Raw genomic sequence first — 20,031 nt, forward strand, 5'->3', positions numbered from 1 at the left:
TGGTCTTGTAGATCTATACTCTATGTTGTCAGGGTTTCTACGGCTGGGTAGTTTCCTCAGCAAGACGTCAGGTAACATTGCCGTGCCTCCCTCTAGTCCCCACGTGCTACTCCCACTCCGTATGGGGTCAGGAATTTCATGGCGAGGTGGAAGGTGGAGACAGAGGCCCGCAGAGCATTCTAGGTCGGCTGGTTGAGGATGGCGTTTAAGACAAGAGACAACGGACAACGATGAAGTCCACCATTGCCGTATATGCTATCTCACCATCTCTGATCAGCAAGGGCAAGGTGATCTTTCCCTTGGGCATGAACGACTCCCCGGAGAAGCCCATCAGGGGAGTGTTGACTGTCGTGAGGCGATCCTTATTGATGCCGAGCTGTTCAAAGGCCTCTTCGAATAAGATATCAGCTGAGCTCCCTGTGTTTACTAGGATGCGTCGAACTTTGTAGTTGGCTATCTCAGTCGTGATCACGAAGGCGTCGTCGTGCGGGGTTTGGACCCCCCTGAGATCGTTGTCGATGAAGGTGATCGGATCCTCTCGCCTTTTCTTCTGTTTTCTATTGTCAATCTCGAGCAACCGTGCATACTTCTTTCGGCCTGAGCTGCTCTCCCCTCTAGAGGCCATCCCTCCTGATATTACAGCAACGACTCTGGCTGGGGAAGCTCGGCTCGGGGGTTTGGGGCATGGTTTCTCCTTCGGCTTGTGTTCTTTTATGTCGATGAAGCCCCCAAGGTAGCCTCGCCGGATCAGGTCCTCAAGGTGGTGCTTCAGGTCGTGACAGTTGTCAATATCATGGCCGTGGTCTTGGTGGAACTCGTAGTATTTGTCCCAGTTCTTCTTGTTTCTCTGAGTCTTCATCTTCTCGGGCCACCTGACATACTTGTTGTCACGAATCTGCATCAGAATTTTGGACCGCGGTGCAGTCAGCGACGTAAAAATCCTATAGGTTAGAGGCGTGGTCCTCGGCCTTCGGTCTGGTCAATGGTCTTGTCTCTTATTGTCTCGGTCCACCCTCTCTGTCTTATGGTCCTGAATCTTCTTATCGCATTGTTCTTCCTTGCCCCTTAGTTGTGCTTGTGCTTCTTCAACGTTAATGTATTTTTGGGCATGGGCCATCAGCGCGACCATAGCCTGAGGAGGATCCTTTGAGATCAAAAAGCTGAATGGAGAGTGGTGGAGGCCTTGCATGACGGCTATGACAACTACCGATTGGTTCAGATTGGACGTGTAAGGCCTCTGAGTTGAACCTTGCTAGGTATTCTTTGAGGTACTTCCTTTTCCTCTGCCGCACTTGGAAGAGACTTACCGAAGTTTTCCAATGTTTTTTGTTGGCCGTGAATTGTGCCAGGAACTGGCTCTCTAGTTGCTCCCAAGAGGGGATGGCGTACGGGGGAAGGGAGGTGTACCAAGATAGGGCCACGACCTTAAGAGTTGCTATGAAGTCTTTGCACGTCAGGCCTTCGGATGAGCTGTGTTGCATCATTTGAGCCTTGAAGGCTTCAAGGTTGTCATTGGGATCTTTGGATCCATTGTATCTCTCGAACTGCGAGGCTCGCCAGCAAGCTAGGGGGAGCTCCTCCACAATGTCCTGGGTGAAGGGCGACTCCTTGGCGGGCTGATTGCTCGGCTCTATGGGTCGGACCACCGGAGGGGTTGCACTTCTTTTTAGCCTGGCTGCGCTCCAACTCGATCAGGCTCTGTCGGAGTTCTTGGATATTTATGTCCCTGTTGTCTGGAACTGCTGTAGGCATGGCTCTTTCCTTCTCGGGCACTGCCTGGTGATCTTTGACTGAGTTGGATTCGGCGACGAAGACTAGATGCTGCGTCTGCTTGCTGAGCCTTTCCTTTGCTAGAATCTGGGCATACTAGTGAGTTTTGCTACAGTTGTCGCATTCGCGGGAGTGGGCTGAGGAGCTTGATCTTTTTGAAGTCTGTTGCTTTTCTTGTTCAGGCCGCGCCTTGTCCTTGTCCGACCAACGCGCTTTGTTGTCGTCAAGGCGAGGATCGACTGCAATACATGTCGGGGCAGGAAGGGGGATGGTATGAGGAGGCCATGTTGTAGACCCAATGATTGCATCATCGCCAAGATCTGGTCGACCTTTTCTTGCATTGCTTGGAATTGGGCAGGGTCGACCGCGACTTGATACTGAGGTTGCTAAGTTTCACAGCATGGAGGGTCGCAATGAAAGTGGGATCCCTAAGATGGGGATCAACATGTTGAACGTTTAGACGCGTTTCTTGCTATCTTCTTGATTGCATGGAAAGAAGGTTTGGAATAGCTTTTTGTGCACTTCTCACAGATGGAGCCAATATGATGATGCTCGATCTGAGGTAGTTCTTGAACCGAGGTCATAGTCAGATAGTCCTGCCAACTGGAGGAGGCCGTGGTGGAAGGACAAATCCGCACTCCAAGATCTGAAACCAAGAAGAAAGTCAAAGGTCCGAGGAATTATCCCCGGGTAGATACTCCGACACTCAAGATAGTCGAGGAAGGTGGGTAGTCGGGCCGAGTTGTTAGAGAATGGTGCTGGTCCGAGTAGAGTAACAGTATGGAAATCAAGAGTTTGGTCCTTTACCTTGAGCGGAAGGTACCTCTTTATAGCCGAAGATCCGTGTCCTGGTCGGATGAGGCTTCCGGGGTTATCGGGGTGAGGTTAACCACTGAGGTCTTCGGGATAAGACCTAATCCCCAGTGGAATCCTCATTCACATGACATTCTCTTGTCTGGGTCACACTTATCTAGCAGACGTGTTGTCGACGTGGCTGGAGAGATAAGATAGGCCATGGAGGTGACGTGGCGCTAATGTAGCCGAGGAGATAAGGTGGGGTCGCAGAGGTGATGCGGCGCTAACGTGGCTGATGAGATAAGGTGGCCACGTAGGTGACACATGGCATATGGGGCCAGCTCAACCATAATCCGAAGATGGAGTACAAATACAGTACAAAAACCTTGTATTTTGTTTTATTTTGTATGTATTTATACTATACATATTTGCATTTTTACTCATTCTAAACTGAGCTTGATAACTGGTGAACGGGAAATGGTAACTAGCAAGTGGGAACAACCTTAAATCGAAATTTCCAAATATAAAAATGAGAGCCCATTTCCTCTAAAAAATGGGTGGCAATTCTATTTCTGTGAGCCATCCATGAGATTCTCAAAGCTCACAACCACCCTTCGGTGACCCCAAATGACACAGAGCACATGCACTGGACCCTTGGAAGTAGAAAACACTTCGCTAAGACACAAGGGGTTGGAACCATTACCTAGTGAATACTAATTACACAAGGTAGCCGCACAGTCACTTGGAAGTGTTTCTTGATAAAATGCACTTTTTCAAGATATAAAGGGGCTAAAAAAAATCAAATCTAACTGCGAACGAAAAGCTTGTCTCTTGACAAAATGCTTCCTATCAAGAAACAGGGGGGCTAAAAATCATACAAGAACCGACCAGTCCTAACATATGATGCACTCCAAAATAGACACACCACTAGCAACATTTTTGTTGTGGCTCATTGTGACATTAGCAACTGCACTATCCGTTCAAGTAGTAAAGTAGTGAATAAAGTATCGTTTCCACGAGGATTTAGGAAACAATTACCAATACTAAATTGGACACTTCTTATCTGATCAACAATAAATCAAAACTTTATTCAAAAGATAAAAATCCTAAACTAAAATCTATTTAAATTATTGGCCCAATTGCTTTCAATTCAGGTTAGAAGAGTAAGCAGTTAATGTTAATCTCAGAATTCAGCAATTAATCAAATTGAATCATTCGAATAGATTGTGATTGAGCCTTAGTTTGGCATACCCCAAGGTCATGAACATCCTCTCTCAAGCGCATATTCATCCTATGCATGAGTGACGGTTCTTCTATCTCTAGCAAGAATCTAATCATTAATGCATGCATTTCTTCAAACACTTCTAAGGCATCAATTCAAATCTGAATTGATCACGAACTGAATTGTGCAAGCTATCTCTAACCTTGCATGCAATTCAGTTCTTGAATAGTAGATTTGAATTCCTAGAGTCTTTCTCAAGCACTTTAAAAAATCCAAGCTTAGATCAATTCGACCAATATGAAAATTTACAGATATGAATTCTCTTTTAAGCAATTCAGATCTTGCAATCTCAGATATGAGAATTCAAATATGAGTTTTTGAAAGTTTAATTGGCTAAATTGATCTACAATTAACCCCTATTCAAGAAACTTCAAGAACAATTCACATTCATTTGAATAAATAAAAAAGAAATTGATTGCTGAACTGAAATTTTACAAACTTAATTACATCAAGAAAGAATGGAAGAGGGAGAGAGAGAAATTTACATCAAAGGAAGCTAAATTCGAATCAAAGGAAAATGAAACTAAAAAGGAATTAATTACATTAGATCTCTGAATCAAAAACCCCTAAATTCAAATTCACATTCTTCTCTTCTTGCTAGTTTGAACTCCTTCAGCCCTTCTTCTTCTCCTTCTTGCGCCTACCCCTTCTTCTCTTCTCTTCTCTTCAAGGTGTTCGAACCCCTAGAGATGGGAGAGCCTTGAACTCAAGCAAATGAACACCTTCCCTCCTTCTAGAGGCCTCATTATATAGATTTTCAAGGGGACTCTTGCCCATTCTTGAAGCCTCTAGAATGGGGTGTATTACACCCCCTTCTTGAACTTTCTAGAGTTCTTTTAAAAGCCTTCTAAGGATTTCCGCCTCTAGCTCTTTGGGCTGCACTTAGGCTCCCTCTTAGCACATGATAGTTACACTCTAGGCTGCTCTTTTGGGCTGAGAATGAACCTTCTCTACTGGGCCGAATTTTACTTTTTGCTAGGCTTTCTTTTCTTGAGTTTTTTCAAGGAATCAACTTGTACTTCTCGGGCCGAAGTGTGCTCTCTTGCTTCCATAACCGGGCTAGGATGAATTTGGTCTTTTTTGACCTTCTTTTCTAACCTTTTGCCTTCTTTTTCTTGGATTAATTACCCCTGAAATCTTTTCTTAGCATTAAGCTAAATTAGGGCAAAATTAAATAAAATTGGCATAATAATCCATTCTAAGACCTCATAAATTATAGATAAATTGTATGTTCATCAAATACCCCCACACTTAAGCTTTTGCTTGTCCTCAAGTAAAGACATCAGCCATAAACTGAACATTCCCCTCCTCTATTCTCACCATTTACCGGGTGAATTTTTAGGATAGAAATGCATTGAGTAGTCGGGGAACTTTTGTAAGTGTTCAGCTCTTATTCTTGTAAACTACCATTTAACACATGTATAAGATCCAAGGAAAGGAGAATATGAATTTCTTCAAAGTCCAACCTTCACTCCCAATCAATATATAAATCAGCTCCTTAATTGTCAAAGTTAATAATCAAATTGCACTACGTTTCACATCTGTAACTATATCTTAATGAGAGTTCAACTTTAGTATGCCCCTTTGAACCTTAGCTGTCACCATAATTACTTATTTCTAGGGGTGAATGCATTTTATGCCCCGTCTCACCCTTTTTTTCTTCTTTTAGTGTGTGTGCATTTTATGCTCCATCTCACACTCTTCTTTTTTTTTTTTTTTGGTGTGAGTGCATCTTATGTTCCATCTCACACTGGTCACAGTGTATAGGTGGAACTTTTTGCCCAAATCAGTCATGAAACCAGTCTTTATTGAAGATGATACAGTATATAGGTGAAGTTGATTCAGCAACATAGTTTTCAGCAAAACTGCAACCCAACTGCTTAGATCAAACTAGGGAAGGTGAGCCTAAAATTCCTTTGAATTTTTCTTGAAAAAATTAGAAGAAAACTGATCTCTATCAATCCTTGAAAGCCTAGGTCGTGATAGAGTTTCTTGGGAGATATAAGAGAACGAGAGAGAGAGAGAGAGAGAGAGTTGTGTTTTAGTCTGATTCGCTCTCTTCTTCTTTTATCTCCTTATAAAGCACTCTCCAATAAAATTAGGAGATTATCCAAATCTAATTTGGATCTGGACTTTATCAAGAGATAATCCTTATCCTCTTAAGAGGGTGGGTGCTCCATACCCATTTCTAAACCCGGATTTGACCCAGAAGTTGTCATGTGACAACTTACTTAATCTTATTAATTATGGGCCTTAGGCCCATTTCCTTCAAAGGCTCATGACCCAAGGTGTTGCATGGCTTACTTAGGCTTGATTTGTATGGTGTGGGACCCCACAATGACCACACATAAGTCTACATGGGTTCAGTCCAGCCTCTGTGAAAAAGTTTGGCTGATTTCATTGTTAAACGCAGTATACCCCCGAGTACATCACTATGGGTTTAATATGGGTTCAACATTTACATTTAAATGATCATTGAATTCAGCCATTTTATGAAGACCCAAGGATAATGAACTTAAGTAAAATAAAGCTCATCAGGTAATCAGCCCTTAATAGTCTCTTACACTTAACCTCTCAGCCCATAATGATCATCACAACACCGCCTAATAGGGAATGACCTCTCCCCTAACTGCAAGGTAGAGTGTCACACTCTTTGTTCAGATGGATCCCGGAAATTAAAACCTTTCGCAAACATTTTTCAGAAAGCATATATATATACATATATATTTGCAAAACCAAATTTCAAACACAATTGAAATCTACTACCGGTAGTTTAGGTTTCCATCAGATAGAGTGTAAGCCCTATCATTCACTTTGTCCGACAAAGGGGCCGATCCTATCACTATGATCGCTCACTCAGATGAATTCTTATATTGCCCCAACATCCCCAAGTTTTGACCCTTGATGGATCTCACTAATTGGCATATCAAAGACAACCAAATGCAACACCTAGTGTAGTACCATAATCAAGTCTAGGGGTTATGTGTAACTTTCCAATTTTGCCCATCAATCTCCAAGGTCCAGGGCGTAATTGGAATATGGTCCGGGTTTAGTGTTTCATCCAAACACACACTACATGTGCTTTGGGTATAACCTTAGCAACTGAGACAAGCTGCCCTAACTTGGTAGCACATCAGTGTTAGCCTTGGCAGGATAAACTTCCCAAGTCTATCCAATGGCTGAGAACATTTTAAACTAACACGAGTCTCGTAAGTGTCTAGTTTAAGGGGTAATTATACATAAACATACCAATATCAACATGAAACAATAATGTACTTTTATTCATTTACAATAAATGTATCTGTACATCAATCTGATTGGAGGTAAGGGCATATACTGTCTAACACGATGAACCCATAACTCATCATAGGCTTGCAATGAGTTCAAAGCCATCACGAACTTACGATGGACTTAAGAACTACTATGTGTTTGCGACAAGCCAAAGTTACTCGTGATGAGACAACCAGCAGATGACGGAGCAATTAAGCAAACGCTTCAGACTAGCTCTAATGTCATCCATGCCAAGTCAATACAAGAGATCCGTAAGGGGAAGTAGTGCACGTATGTCATGAGAATCCTCAGACTAAAGGAAACTTTGTCCTAGGAATATCTCACCTGGCATGTGGTGAACCGCCAATAGTATCCTCCTGACAATCGACATTAAATCAAGGATTCCATTTCCAAGTAAGAATAAAACCCCATTTTGGCTTCTTTTGCTTTAGAGCCTTAGAGTTTCCCCTTATAAAAAGGGGAATATACCATAATTGACACACGATTCTATCAACCCCGATACCTCTGTCCACCTTTGCTACCCAATGTCCCTCGGCCTTTCTTCATCCTTCAAGGATACCACCACACTTTGCTTTACCACCCCACTTACACGTTGCATTCATGCTACGGTTCACCTTCATCCCTCCCTTCTTGAATGGTCCCTTTCAGCAATCTACTGTCACCCTAATAGAACAAGACAACCCATAACCTAGACGGAACTTAAACAATTGGCCAACAACACCACTAGGCCATGGATTTGGGTGGGAGATTTTAATGCTATCACTGATCCATCTGAAAAGAAAGGGGGTCAAACTTCGAATGGTCATAAAATAGAAGAGTTTTGAGAGGTAATAAATGATTGCAACATGATGAACCTTGGGTTTGGTGGTCAATAGTTTACATGGACAAATGGGCAGCGAAGCATCAGGAACGTTAAGGCCAAACTTGATTGTATTCTTGCCAACCCAAGATGGAGAATGCTCTACCCAAGACCTAAGGTGATGCACTAACCTAGGATGTCGTCTGAGTTGTCTGAGCACTGCCTTGTTTTGATTGACATTATAGGTATGAATTCAAACCCTATTTTCAGAATCAAACACATGTGGCTTATTGACAACTCATTCAAAGAAGTGATGAGACTAGAAGGTATATAGTGTTTGCTGCTAATGCCCTTCCTTCTCTTGCCAAGCCTTGGAATGAGTCATTTTGGTAACATCTTTAGAAAAAAAACATCTTTGCACTGTTAGACAGTGTATGCCCTTAGCTCAAATCAGATTGATGTACCGATGCATTTATTGTAAATGAATAAAAGTATATAATTGATTCATTTTATATTTGGTGTGTTTCTGTGTAATTACTCTTAAACTGGACACTTATGAAACTTGTGTTAATTTAGAATGTTCTTAGCTATCGGATAATCTGTCTTCGATATGCCAATCAGTGAGATCCTTAGAGAGGGTCAAAACCTAGGTATGTTGGGGCAGTATGAGAATTCATTCGAGTGGGTGATTATAGTGACAGGATCAGCCCTTTGTTGGACAAAGTGAATGATTGGGGCTGCACTCTCTCTGATGGAAACCAAAACTGCCGGCAGTCGATTTCAACTGTGTTTGAGATTTGCTTTTTTGCAAAAGGTTTTAAATCCCGGGATCCATCCGAGCAGAGAGTGCAACACTATACCTTGCAGCCAAGGGAGAGGTCCTCTCTTGTCGGACGGTGCTTGATTATTAAGGGCTGAGAGGTTAAGTGTAAGACCATTTAAGACTTTTATACCCGATGGACTAATTTGACTTAAGACCATAGTCCTTGGGCCTTCATAAGATGGCTAGACTTAAGGACTATTTAGTGTAAATGTTGGGCTCATGAAGAGCTCATACTGATAGATTTAGGGGTTCACTGTGAATTCAACCAGGTTTTGTCACAGAAGCTAGGTTGAATCCATATGACTTTTGTAAGGTCAATGTTAGGGTCCCATGTCATACAAAGAGAGCCAAGTTAACCAGCAATTAATAAAAAGACATGAGCCACCTGCTTAATAGGCCTAAAACCCAAAGATTAATTGGATTAATCAGTATGGGCGAATTTGGGTATTGATATGGGTTTGGATCAACGGATAAGGATAAGAGGATAAGTCTTATCCACTTAAAGAGTCCAAATCCAAATACTGATTTGGATTAGGAAACTCTTAATTAGATTAGGAGATAAACTCTTTAAGATCTATATAAAAGGAGGAGGGCGAACTGCTCCAAGTTTACACCCTGCTCTCAGTTCTCCCTCTCTCCTTCTGCTCTTGCCACCCTAATCCTAATTCGATGTCCATTCTTGAACTGATAGAGATCAGTTCTGATTCTGATTTTTGCAAGAAAATATCATATTTAATTCGTACTCACCTCCCTTGCTTGATCCAAGTTATTGGATTGCAGTTCTTGCTAAAGGACTGCATTGCTGAACCTGCTTCATCTCAAGCTACGTCATTTTCAGTGGAAGTGGGTTTTGGTACCCTCTTTAGGCGTGAACACCTACTTTGGGAGTTACACGTGTGGATTCCGTATTAGGTATTGCTCTTTCTTTCTTTTGATTTTAGATCTGGTTCGGTTTGGTGCAAGAACGATCCTTGAAAAATGTAGTTTTTCTAAAACTGGAAATACGATTTCTAGAAGGGAGAAAAGAAATTTTTGAAATTTTGCCTAACCACCCTGCATGGTTCAACCATCCATATTATTAGACCTGTTCATGGGTTGGGTCGGGCTTTCACTCTGTATTAACAATTTTTTCTAAGGCCCGAGCCTGAGCCCGGCCCGACCATCGGGCCTACAACTTGGGCCTGAGCCCGTCCCTCATAAGGCCCGAGCTCGAAATTTAGCCTATGCTATTACTATTGCTGAAGTGACTGAATATATATATATATATATAGAGAGAGAGAGAGAGAGAGAGAGAGAAATTATAAAGAAAAAAGAAAAAAATGTATATATTAAATTATAAATATATATATTTTAATAAATATTATATTATTTATATATTTTATATAATACATAAAATACATATTATGTATTTTATAAAATATATAATATTGAGTCAGGCCGGGCCAGGCTCGGGCCGGGCTTTTTTGACAAATCCCGAGCCCGGCCCGAAACACAATCGGGCTTACTGTGTTAGGCCCGAGGTCAGGCCTGTGGGCCTAATTACATGACCAAACCCGACCGGGGTGCGGATCGGGCCGGGCCGGTCCATCGGACTACCCGGCCCATGAATAGGTCTAGATCTCCCTTCCCTTCATGTACTAAGAGACTAGAAGGCATATATAGTGTTAGCTCGAAACTAGGCCTTCATGTTTCCTCTCTAAGTTTCAATCAAACCTTCAAAATGAATATCCTTAAGCTAGAGGAAAATCATGTGGAGCCAGAAGGCTAGAGTAAACTGGCTAAAAATGGCGACATTAATACAAGATTTTTTTTTTCACATTGTAGTCCATTAAAAGAGGGCATGCTAAGAGATCTAGGCCCTCAAGGATAACCAAACTTGGATAAATAACCTGAACAACCTGAAGAATTTGTGCCTAAATCACTTTAAAAACTTATACTCCTCCACATACTTTAGCAGTGGGGGTAATGACTTAGAGCCAGTGATCAGCAAGATCCCAACAAATACTGGAGAGTGGTTCCACCAAGTCACTGACTGGGAAATAAAATAGGTCGTATGGTCTTTACCAAATAACACGAGACCGGGATTGAACAGAAATACAGTAGAGTTCTTGAAAAAGTACTGGAATATTTTAGGATCTACTTTCACAGGGGTTGTTAAGGAGTGCTTTGATAATGGAGCTATTCTCAAAGAGTTCAACAAATCAACGATTACCCTTTCTAGTGTTCCGTCACCTGCTATGCAAATTTTCTGGATCCCCAACTCCAATAGTCAAAAAAATGGAACAAATTAGGCAAAATTTCTTATGGGGTTCATCACTAGACAAACGTATAATTCATTTGGTTAGTTGGAATAAACTCACCCTCCTGCAGCTTTTAGGAGGCCTGGGTAACTTTAGAGACACTAACCTTGATTTCCTAACTAAACTAGCTTGGTGTCTCATCTCCAAGCAAGAGGACATGTGGGCAAGAGTGGTAATTAGCAAATATAGGTTGAACAACCTGAATTTAGATACTGTGAATAGGCCTATAGATTCCTGGATCTGGAAAAGGCATGTGCAAAGGGTTTAAGATTCTTAGGGATAGGCTGATTAGAAACATCAGAAATGGACAAAACACAAATCTGAAAAAAAAAATAAAGGATATCATCTCCCCGACCGGAAACTGGAAGAACACGAAGAACAGAGAGGTAACACCAAAATCAGTGTACAAGTTCTTAACATGTCCAAACTAACCCATTATCACTGTAGTGATTAAAAGCATATGGATATCATCATGCTAGCCTCGTGTGAAATTTTTTATGTAGTTGCTATACTACGGTAGGTTCGCTTTCCGCAACTTTTTAGTCAGGCATGGGATGATGTTTTCTGAGGAGTGCCCTCTTTACATGAGGAACTGGGAATCTATTGACCAAGAAATGTGACTTCATTAAGAATGTCTGGGACGAATTACCAATCAATGATACATGATGAGGGGTAATCTGGCCCGATCTATCAACACCTGGATACATGGAAACGATCTGCTAACTGGATAATGATTTAGCATTCCCTACCACTTCAACAGGCCAGGTCAGCTCGGGTGCTTCAGGCACCTCGGCCAAGACTGAGGTCCGAGTAGCTTGTGATGGCCCAACTTGCCGAGGTGACACATAGCCAACTTCTAGAAGCTAGTTAGCTGTCTTCGACCTCTCTGGGATCACACTGCACATCTGCAACCCTTATCTTTATCCCGCCCGGATCGGACGGACTTGATAAGCCTTATCAATTCACACGAAGTCCACCTTTGAGTGTAGAACAGATTCCTAGCAGCAAGGGCCCGGATCGGACGGACTTGTTTCGTAAGACCTACGGCAACTCACCTATATAAGGGCACCAACCCTAACATTACAAGGTATGCGTGATTATTTGCTCACTAGCCTTCTAGCTTACAAGCCTTCAACTCGCGTTACGGACTTAAGCATCAGAGCACCCACACTGGGTAAGCCACCCTATGTCCTCTAAGTATTCTTTTCTTGCAGTTCGACTGGCCAATTAAGTGGACAGACATCCGGGCTGCCCTCCAGCTAGGAGCATTCAGATCGTGCACCATCAATACCCTTACAACAAACATGGATATCAACTTCAAATACTGGATGAAGCATAACTTGACAACATATAACCACCAGAACTTGACTTTATTCTGCTACCTCAACCGGCAGATTTGGAGAGGATGGAATAACCAAGTTTTTAACAACATGAACCCAAACCCAAAATATGTAGCCTTCTTGATCAAAAGTCTTGTATAAAATTTCCTTCATGCTCAACCATATGGGCCCCTTGACGAGAAGAATAACAACAAATGCTGGAAGGACATCTATTGAAAACATCATATGGCCCCCATTTAGATGGCGGGTCAACATGGGTCGAATGATCCTTTAGGGGTCAGGGCGGGGTTGGGTCGAGGGTCCCAATGGGTTGGTCATAGAGGGTCAGGGTCAGTTGGGTCAAGGAAAGTGTCAAAAGATTCAAAGCCGAGTTCACATCTCCACTCCACAACATCCCACAACACATCCCCACCGTGTATTGAAAACATCTCCTGATGATGGCATCATCGATTCTAGTACTATCATCGGGAGATGTTCCCAATACACGACAGAGATGTGTTGTAGGACGTTGTGGAGCGGAGATCCCAGTCTCCTCAAAACCATCGAATGAAGTCTTTCTCTTCCGCCAGTTGCCATCGTCAACTTGCCTGTTAGGGTTTCTCCGTTCTGCCATTAGAGAGAAGCTTCAATGCCATTTTCTTGCCAATATTGGAAGGCCGATTAAACAATGCCCATCGCCACCAATAGATCTTTCCACCTCTGAGTCTCTGACTGATGGAGCTCGTCGGTTGCCATCTCTGTTCTTTCTTCCACCCCTCAAATGCCGACAAATCGGTTGCTGCCTCTATTCTTCTTCTTCTTCCACCTTTGTTACTTCTTTCGCCTCTCTTATTTCTTCCGCCCTTTCAGATGCCGACAAACCAATTGCCGCATCTATTCTTCTTCTGCCTGTGTTCTTTCTTTTTCTATTTCGAGAATTTTGTTTTTTATGGATAACGATGAGGCTCTGGTATTGTATGGGTTGGAGCCCTGCATCCAAGTTTTTCTCTAGAGATCTGATCGACTGTAGCAACTTACCGTTTTAACGATGAGGTTCTAGTAATGTATGCCTCTAGAGCTCACGGACACAAGGTTTAAAGTATGGAAACGTAAGTTGTATTGAAAAAATAATTTGGAGAGACACATTGGGTTACACTTTGGATACATATAGGTACAGATGAAAAATTAAGATGCCCATAAATATGTTAAATGTTTAAATAAATTCTAAAAAATATATTAATAGCGATAGCTACAAGTTTTATATGATTGTAAATAAGTTATTTAAAAGTAAAAAGCTGTAATTTAATGGTTTATATAAAATTCGAGATATCGGGAATTAGTAACTATTGACAAATGATGGAATAACTAAAATGTGAAAAAAAACTAAAATGTATATTGATATACATTAGTTTTAAAATAATCAATAATTTATCTTTATATTTACTAATACGTAAATTTTAATAATTAATTCTAACATTTATTGATAAGCATACACTAAGAAAAAGAGAAATTTTACTTAAAAAAAATGCATAAACATATAACAAGCAAATGGGCGTGGCTTAGTAGTGAACCTTTAATTGTTAAAGCGTAATGGCTAAGGTTTGAATCTTGGTATTGCTAATTTTGTAGTTTTATACTAACAAAACGAATTTAATGAGAAAGAGGGTTATTAATTGACGAAATTAATGAAAAGAGAATTCCAATTAGGTGCTAAAATTGAAATTCAAATTTAAAATTATGCATTAAGTATGAGAGTAATTAACAAAATGAAATTTGAATTATGCATTAATTCAAATTCAAATTTTGGAACCGTATCGGCCTATACAGACCTGAAACAATCCGATACATACGAAAATGAACACTATAGATAATTTCTATGTGTTCTGTGTATCGGACTTGTATCGAAGCGATAAGTATCGGCCGATACAATCCGATACGTTGCGAAATTTTGAACCTTGCACAGACGCATCCAAACTTTTAGTTTACCATTTTTCTTTGAATTTCTTGCACATTTTATATTTTTTCTATTTTCTTGCATTCTTATGTTTTTATATAATTTTAGTGTTTTAATAATTTCTGTAGTTTTTTTGCAATTTACACATTTTCTTGTAATTTTTTTGTTCTTTATTTGTAATCTGTGTTTTTTATAACTTTTGTTGTTTTTATAATTTGTTATGATTTACGGAAATTTCTTTTTTTTTTCATTTTTTATATTTTTCTAAATCTGAAAATTTCATTTTTTTTGTATTTTTTGCAGTTAAGTACGGGAGTAATTGAAATTCAAATTTAAAATTATGCATTAAGTACGGGAGTAATTAACAAAATGAAATTTGAATTATGCATTAATTCAAATTCAAATTTTGGAACCGTATCGGCCTATACAGACCTGAAACAATCCGATACAGACCGATACATACGAAAATGAACACTATAGATAATTTCTATGTGTTCTGTGTATCGGACTTGTATCGAAGTGATAAGTATCGGCCGATACAATCCGATACGTTGCGAAATTTTGAACCTTGCACAGACGCATCCAAACTTTTAGTTTACCATTTTTCTTTGAATTTCTTGCACATTTTATATTTTTTCTATTTTCTTGCATTCTTATGTTTTTATATAATTTTAGTGTTTTAATAATTTCTGTAGTTCTTTTGCAATTTACACATTTTCTTGTAATTTTTTTGTTCTTTTTTGTAATCTGTGTTTTTTATAACTTTTGTTGTTTTTATAATTTGTTATGATTTACGGAAATTTCTTTTTTTTTCATTTTTTATATTTTTCTAAATCTGAAAATTTCATTTTTTTTTGTATTTTTTGCAGTTAAGTACGGGAGTAATTGAAATTCAAATTTAAAATTATGCATTAAGTACGGGAGTAATTAACAAAATGAAATTTGAATTATGCATTAATTCAAATTCAAATTTTGGAACTGTATCGGCCTATACAGACCTGAAACAATCCGATACAGACCGATACATACGAAAATGAACACTATAGATAATTTCTATGTGTTCTGTGTATCGGACTTGTATCAAAGCGATAAGTATCGGCCGATACAGTCCGATGCGTTGCGAAATTTTGAACCTTGCACAGACGCATCCAAACTTTTAGTTTACCATTTTTCTTTGATTTTCTTGCACATTTTATATTTTTTCTATTTTCTTGCATTCTTATGTTTTTCTATAATTTTAGTGTTTTAATGATTTCTGTAGTTTTTTTGCAATTTACACATTTTCTTGTAATTTTTTTGTTCTTTATTTGTAATCTGTGTTTTTTATAACTTTTGTTGTTTTTATAATTTGTTATGATTTACGGAAATTTCTTTTTTTTTTTCATTTTTTATATTTTTCTAAATCTGAAAATTTCATTTTTTTTTTGTATTTTTTGCAGTTAAGTACGGGAGTAATTGAAATTCAAATTTAAAATTATGCATTAAGTACGAGAGTAATTAACAAAATGAAATTTGAATTATGCATTAATTCAAATTTAAATTTTGGAACCGTATCGGCCTATACAGACCTGAAACAATCCGATACAGACCGATACATACGAAAATGAACACTATAGATAATTTCTATGTGTTCTGTGTATCGGACTTGTATCGAAGCGATAAGTATCGGCCGATACAATCCGATACGTTGCGAAATTTTGAACCTTGCACAGACGCATCCAAACTTTTAGTTTACCATTTTTCTTTGATTTTCTTGCACATTTTATATTTTTTCTATTTTCTTGCGTTCTTATGTTTTTCTATAATTTTAGTGTTTTAATGATTTCTGTAGTTTTTTTGCAATTTACACATTTTCTTGTAATTTTTTTGTTCTTTATTTGTAATCTGTGTTTTTTATAACTTTCGTTGTTTTTATAATTTGTTATGATTTACGAAAATTTCTTTTTTTTTCATTTTTTATATTTTTCTAAATCTGAAAATTTCATTTTTTTTTGTATTTTTTTTTGCAGTTTCTGCATTTTTCTATATTTTCTACAATTTTCTATTTTTATGTGAAATGATACTTTTATTTAACTTTGTAATTATTTTTCTCTATAATTTTTTTTATGTTTTACATGTATTATATTTATCATTTTTAGTATTTTTTGCATTTTTATTTTTATTTGAAAAATAATTTTTAAACTTTTTATCAATTTTATTTTTCTATATATATAGATTTTTAGTTTTATCATTTCAATTTTTATATTTTATGTTTTCTCATAGGTTGGATCAGGATGAGTCATATAAGTGGGTCAGGGTGGGTCATATGGGTGGGTCTGGGTCAAGGTTAGGGTGGGCTATGACCTACTAAGATCAATAAATATGGATGGATAGTGGGTCAGAGGGTCAATATGGGTGGATTGTTACTCAACCCACACCCAACTCAATTCATCCATTTACCATCCGTAATCTCAAAGAAGGAATTTCTGAGCTCATGTGTAGGAGTTGGAGCGTGAAGGTGCAACCAATTGATGCAAATTTCCTTGCTAAGTTGGGATGGAGTTTGATGTAGCGCAATTTGGTGCTTCCTGGTGGAGGACAGCTTGGACATCAGGCTAGTGAGGTTGCCTAATCGAGCTGCAAGACAAGTATGTCAAAGTGTCCGGGGTGCTTTACCCGGTGTGGGCACTCTGATGCTTAAGTTAAGAGATTTGGAGGTTTTGAGAGAGCCGAAAGTTAGATTGCAAGAGAATTCAGAGAGCTGAGTCACGTGTACCTTGTGAGACTAGAATCAAGGCCTTTATATAGGTGAGTTGCCGTAGGCCTCATGATACGTGTCTAAGATCATTGGCTCGTCTGATCCGGAGTTGGTTTCGCACCCGAAGATGGATTCCACATAAGCTGATAAGGCTTATCCAGGTCCGTCCGAATCGGGCGGGGAGAAGATGAACTCCGCTGATGTGGTGCCGTGATCTCGAGGATATCGGAGGCAGCTAGCTTGCTTCTAGATAGGGGTTATGCGGCACCTCGACAGATCGATGTATATAGTTGAGCTACTCAAGCATCAGCCTATCTGGGTGACTTGAGGTGCATGAGGTGACTGGGATCACTGAAGTCACCGAGGTGGCTGAGGTGTCACCACATCATTCTGTCACTCCATGTGTCATCACATCATTTGACGGGCCAAATTGTCCCTCATCAGAGTTCAAAACACATTCAAATATTCCCAGTAAATTTTTTTTTTCGCTTTTGCTTGCTAATGTTGTTGGAGTGTCTACTCCTTGGTTATGTCATGAATTAGTTTTGTTGTTTTGTTTCTTTTGCTTGTTGATGCTCTTAGACTCCAACCGCATAAGAATTTTCAATTGTAGATGTTACATGTTGGATGAATTGGGATTTGCTCCTCATAGCATGCCTCACAACAACATCCCACCCTATATTAGGAACATCTTCCCATGAATAATAACTTCAAGGATGGGAGATATTCCCAATATGTGGCCAGAACATGTTGTGAGGTCGGTGTGGGGCGCACAAAGTGAGAAGCAGATGCAGATCCGGACTCTAGTTGGATAAGAACTCAGATCTGCTGCCAACCAAATACTCCCAACAATTCCCAAATCACCATTGCACAGGAACATCTTTCCATGAAAATGACAAGGGAGATGTTTCCAATGTGCAACTGCAATGCCACTTGGCACACTGTTGGAGCCAAGGCCAAGACATGTATCCATTCATACCACCAGCGCAATCCAGATCACCTGTCAATAAAACATGTTTCAATCCTCTACCAACATGATCTCACACCGCACATCGTTACTTGTTATCCCAATTGCCACGCGCGCCACGGAGAATCAAAACTCCCATGCTTTCAGCATTCCTGGTCAATTTTTTTAGGGCTATTGTAATTTCTCCGAATAAAGTTCAACAGAATAGTTCTATCGTTTGGATTTCCACGTTGTCAAGATGATTCCGTATAAAAATAAAGAGCTGGATGTTGGAATAGCTTTCCTTTTATAAGCAAGGTGATGAAACGTCACTATTTGCTTGTCGTTTACAGAAAAGTAGAGACTATAGATTGAAATTTGAAAACCACGACAAGCGGTTGGTTATACACTTGTACAGTTCTACTTCAACCCAATCCACCAAACTCACCAAGTCTCTCAGATCTGCCCATCTCCTCCTCCTACTATGTTAAAATATCTAATCTGAAGCCTCTGAAGGAGAGAGCCCATTCGTAATTCATATTCATTGCCCAGGAGGGGAACTCGTTTTCATTTTTTGATTCACCGAGACAGAGGAGGAAATCGAGATCCGAAGAGAGAGAAGGAGAAAGATGTGTTGTTGTTGCGGGGGTAAGATGTGCAGACTGTGTACGTGTTTGATCTTGGTGGTGATATTGATCGGGCTGATCTTCGGGTTTGGAGTGTTCAAGCATGGATTTCAGAAGTTGAAGAATACGTTGCACGATGACTACATTTATCCAGGAAGCGTTGGAGTTGGAAGGACCAATGGCGCCGTATTCTCTCCCTCGGGAAGACCATTCTTGGGCTATGGAGCCCCTCCCGTGCCACTCTAGGGTTTCTCCTTGTCTTCTTTTTCTTATTATTCTTATTAGCGTCATGATTTTTCCCCTATTTGGATGGATTCTGAGAATGCGTGAAGACTGTTGGAATTTCTTTGACATGCTAGCTTTTGTTATTAGAATATGAGATTTCTAGGGTTATTTTCTGCATACCCTTGATTTTATCATATGTAGTGGAATGGACCTGCCATTTTCTAGGGTTATTAATTTTCCATTCCGGATTCTGAAACATGTTAAATACAAGGAATTAAGCTTTCTCAGAAGCCAAGAAAGCAGTAAACAATTTACCTTTCCAACGATTAAAAAAAAAACCGTCGAAGAAGAAATCTAAAATCTTTCTTCCACTCGTCTCTACACCCTACAGTTTACAATCACGATTTTTTTTCCTCGCTAGTCGGCTCATTTATAAACTTCCAGAGAAGATTAAACCCAGGAATCTTCTGACAAGTCTCTCTACATTTGGGAATGGGGAATTTGGGAAAGGGAGTTTCGTTAATTGTGATTCAAAAGTGCCTCTGGGGAAGAAGGCTCCTTTCCAAGTCAATGTGGGTCACTGATGTAGATTTTAGGTGCCAAGCTTTTAAGTAGATAAACCAAGGCGCGTTTCTATTGGTGTAGGGAGCAGAAAATAGCCGTATTTTTGTCCCCCATCACCTCAACCATGGATGATGCTTGATACTTCATTATCCACAGAAATGAATCCTAGGCATGGAGGTTGGAGCTACTATGAATCACGCTATGCCATCTTTCATTTGCTGCCAAAAAAATGACATTCATTTGGCATGCACAACTTTCATAGGTCATACATACATACATCTAGTACTAATAGTACTATGAGAGCATTTATTTTGCCCTTAGAATGTTGCACTAGAAATTCAGCCTTATCTCTACATTCTATCTATGGACGAAGAGTACTTGGGGTGAGGGGCTCCGCCATTGTATCTCAGAAGTCGGGATTAGGACCTAAAAGGCCTTGTCAGGGAATGCTACGGTGGGGGTACTTCTCTGAACTTCCTTCTAGTTCTAGTTGCCATTCACTGATTCATCATGGCTATCTTCTAATTGCCATCCGCTGATTCATCATTGCTATCAACTCCCTTAAGGCTGTGTTTGTACTCTGATTCACTTTTTGACAAC

At 39.7% G+C, this 20,031-nt stretch overlaps 2 protein-coding genes across 2 annotated transcripts; one reads left to right on the forward strand and one right to left on the reverse strand.

The window, feature by feature from the left end:
- Positions 1–205: 205 nt before the first annotated feature.
- LOC148803120 (uncharacterized) lies at positions 206–901 on the reverse strand. Its single transcript, XM_088894174.1, has one exon. The coding sequence runs from the start codon at positions 899–901 to the stop codon at positions 206–208; it is 696 nt and encodes a 231-aa protein (XP_088750300.1).
- Positions 902–18,336: 17,435 nt separating this feature from the next.
- LOC104608287 (uncharacterized) lies at positions 18,337–19,153 on the forward strand. The gene has a single exon (XM_010274228.3). The coding sequence runs from the start codon at positions 18,646–18,648 to the stop codon at positions 18,886–18,888; it is 243 nt and encodes an 80-aa protein (XP_010272530.1). The 5' UTR covers positions 18,337–18,645; the 3' UTR covers positions 18,889–19,153.
- Positions 19,154–20,031: the final 878 nt, after the last annotated feature.

Source organism: Nelumbo nucifera, chromosome 1, assembly GCF_055504915.1.
Source record: "Nelumbo nucifera cultivar China Antique chromosome 1, China Antique-T2T, whole genome shotgun sequence".
In the NCBI taxonomy this organism is placed as follows: domain Eukaryota; kingdom Viridiplantae; phylum Streptophyta; class Magnoliopsida; order Proteales; family Nelumbonaceae; genus Nelumbo; species Nelumbo nucifera.

What these genes read in the sequence shown, in the direction of transcription:
- LOC104608287 (XM_010274228.3), top strand. Translation starts at nt 18,646, where the DNA reads ATGTGTTGTTGTTGCGGGGGTAAGATGTGCAGACTGTGTACGTGTTTG.
- LOC148803120 (XM_088894174.1), bottom strand. Translation starts at nt 901, where the DNA reads ATGCAGATTCGTGACAACAAGTATGTCAGGTGGCCCGAGAAGATGAAG.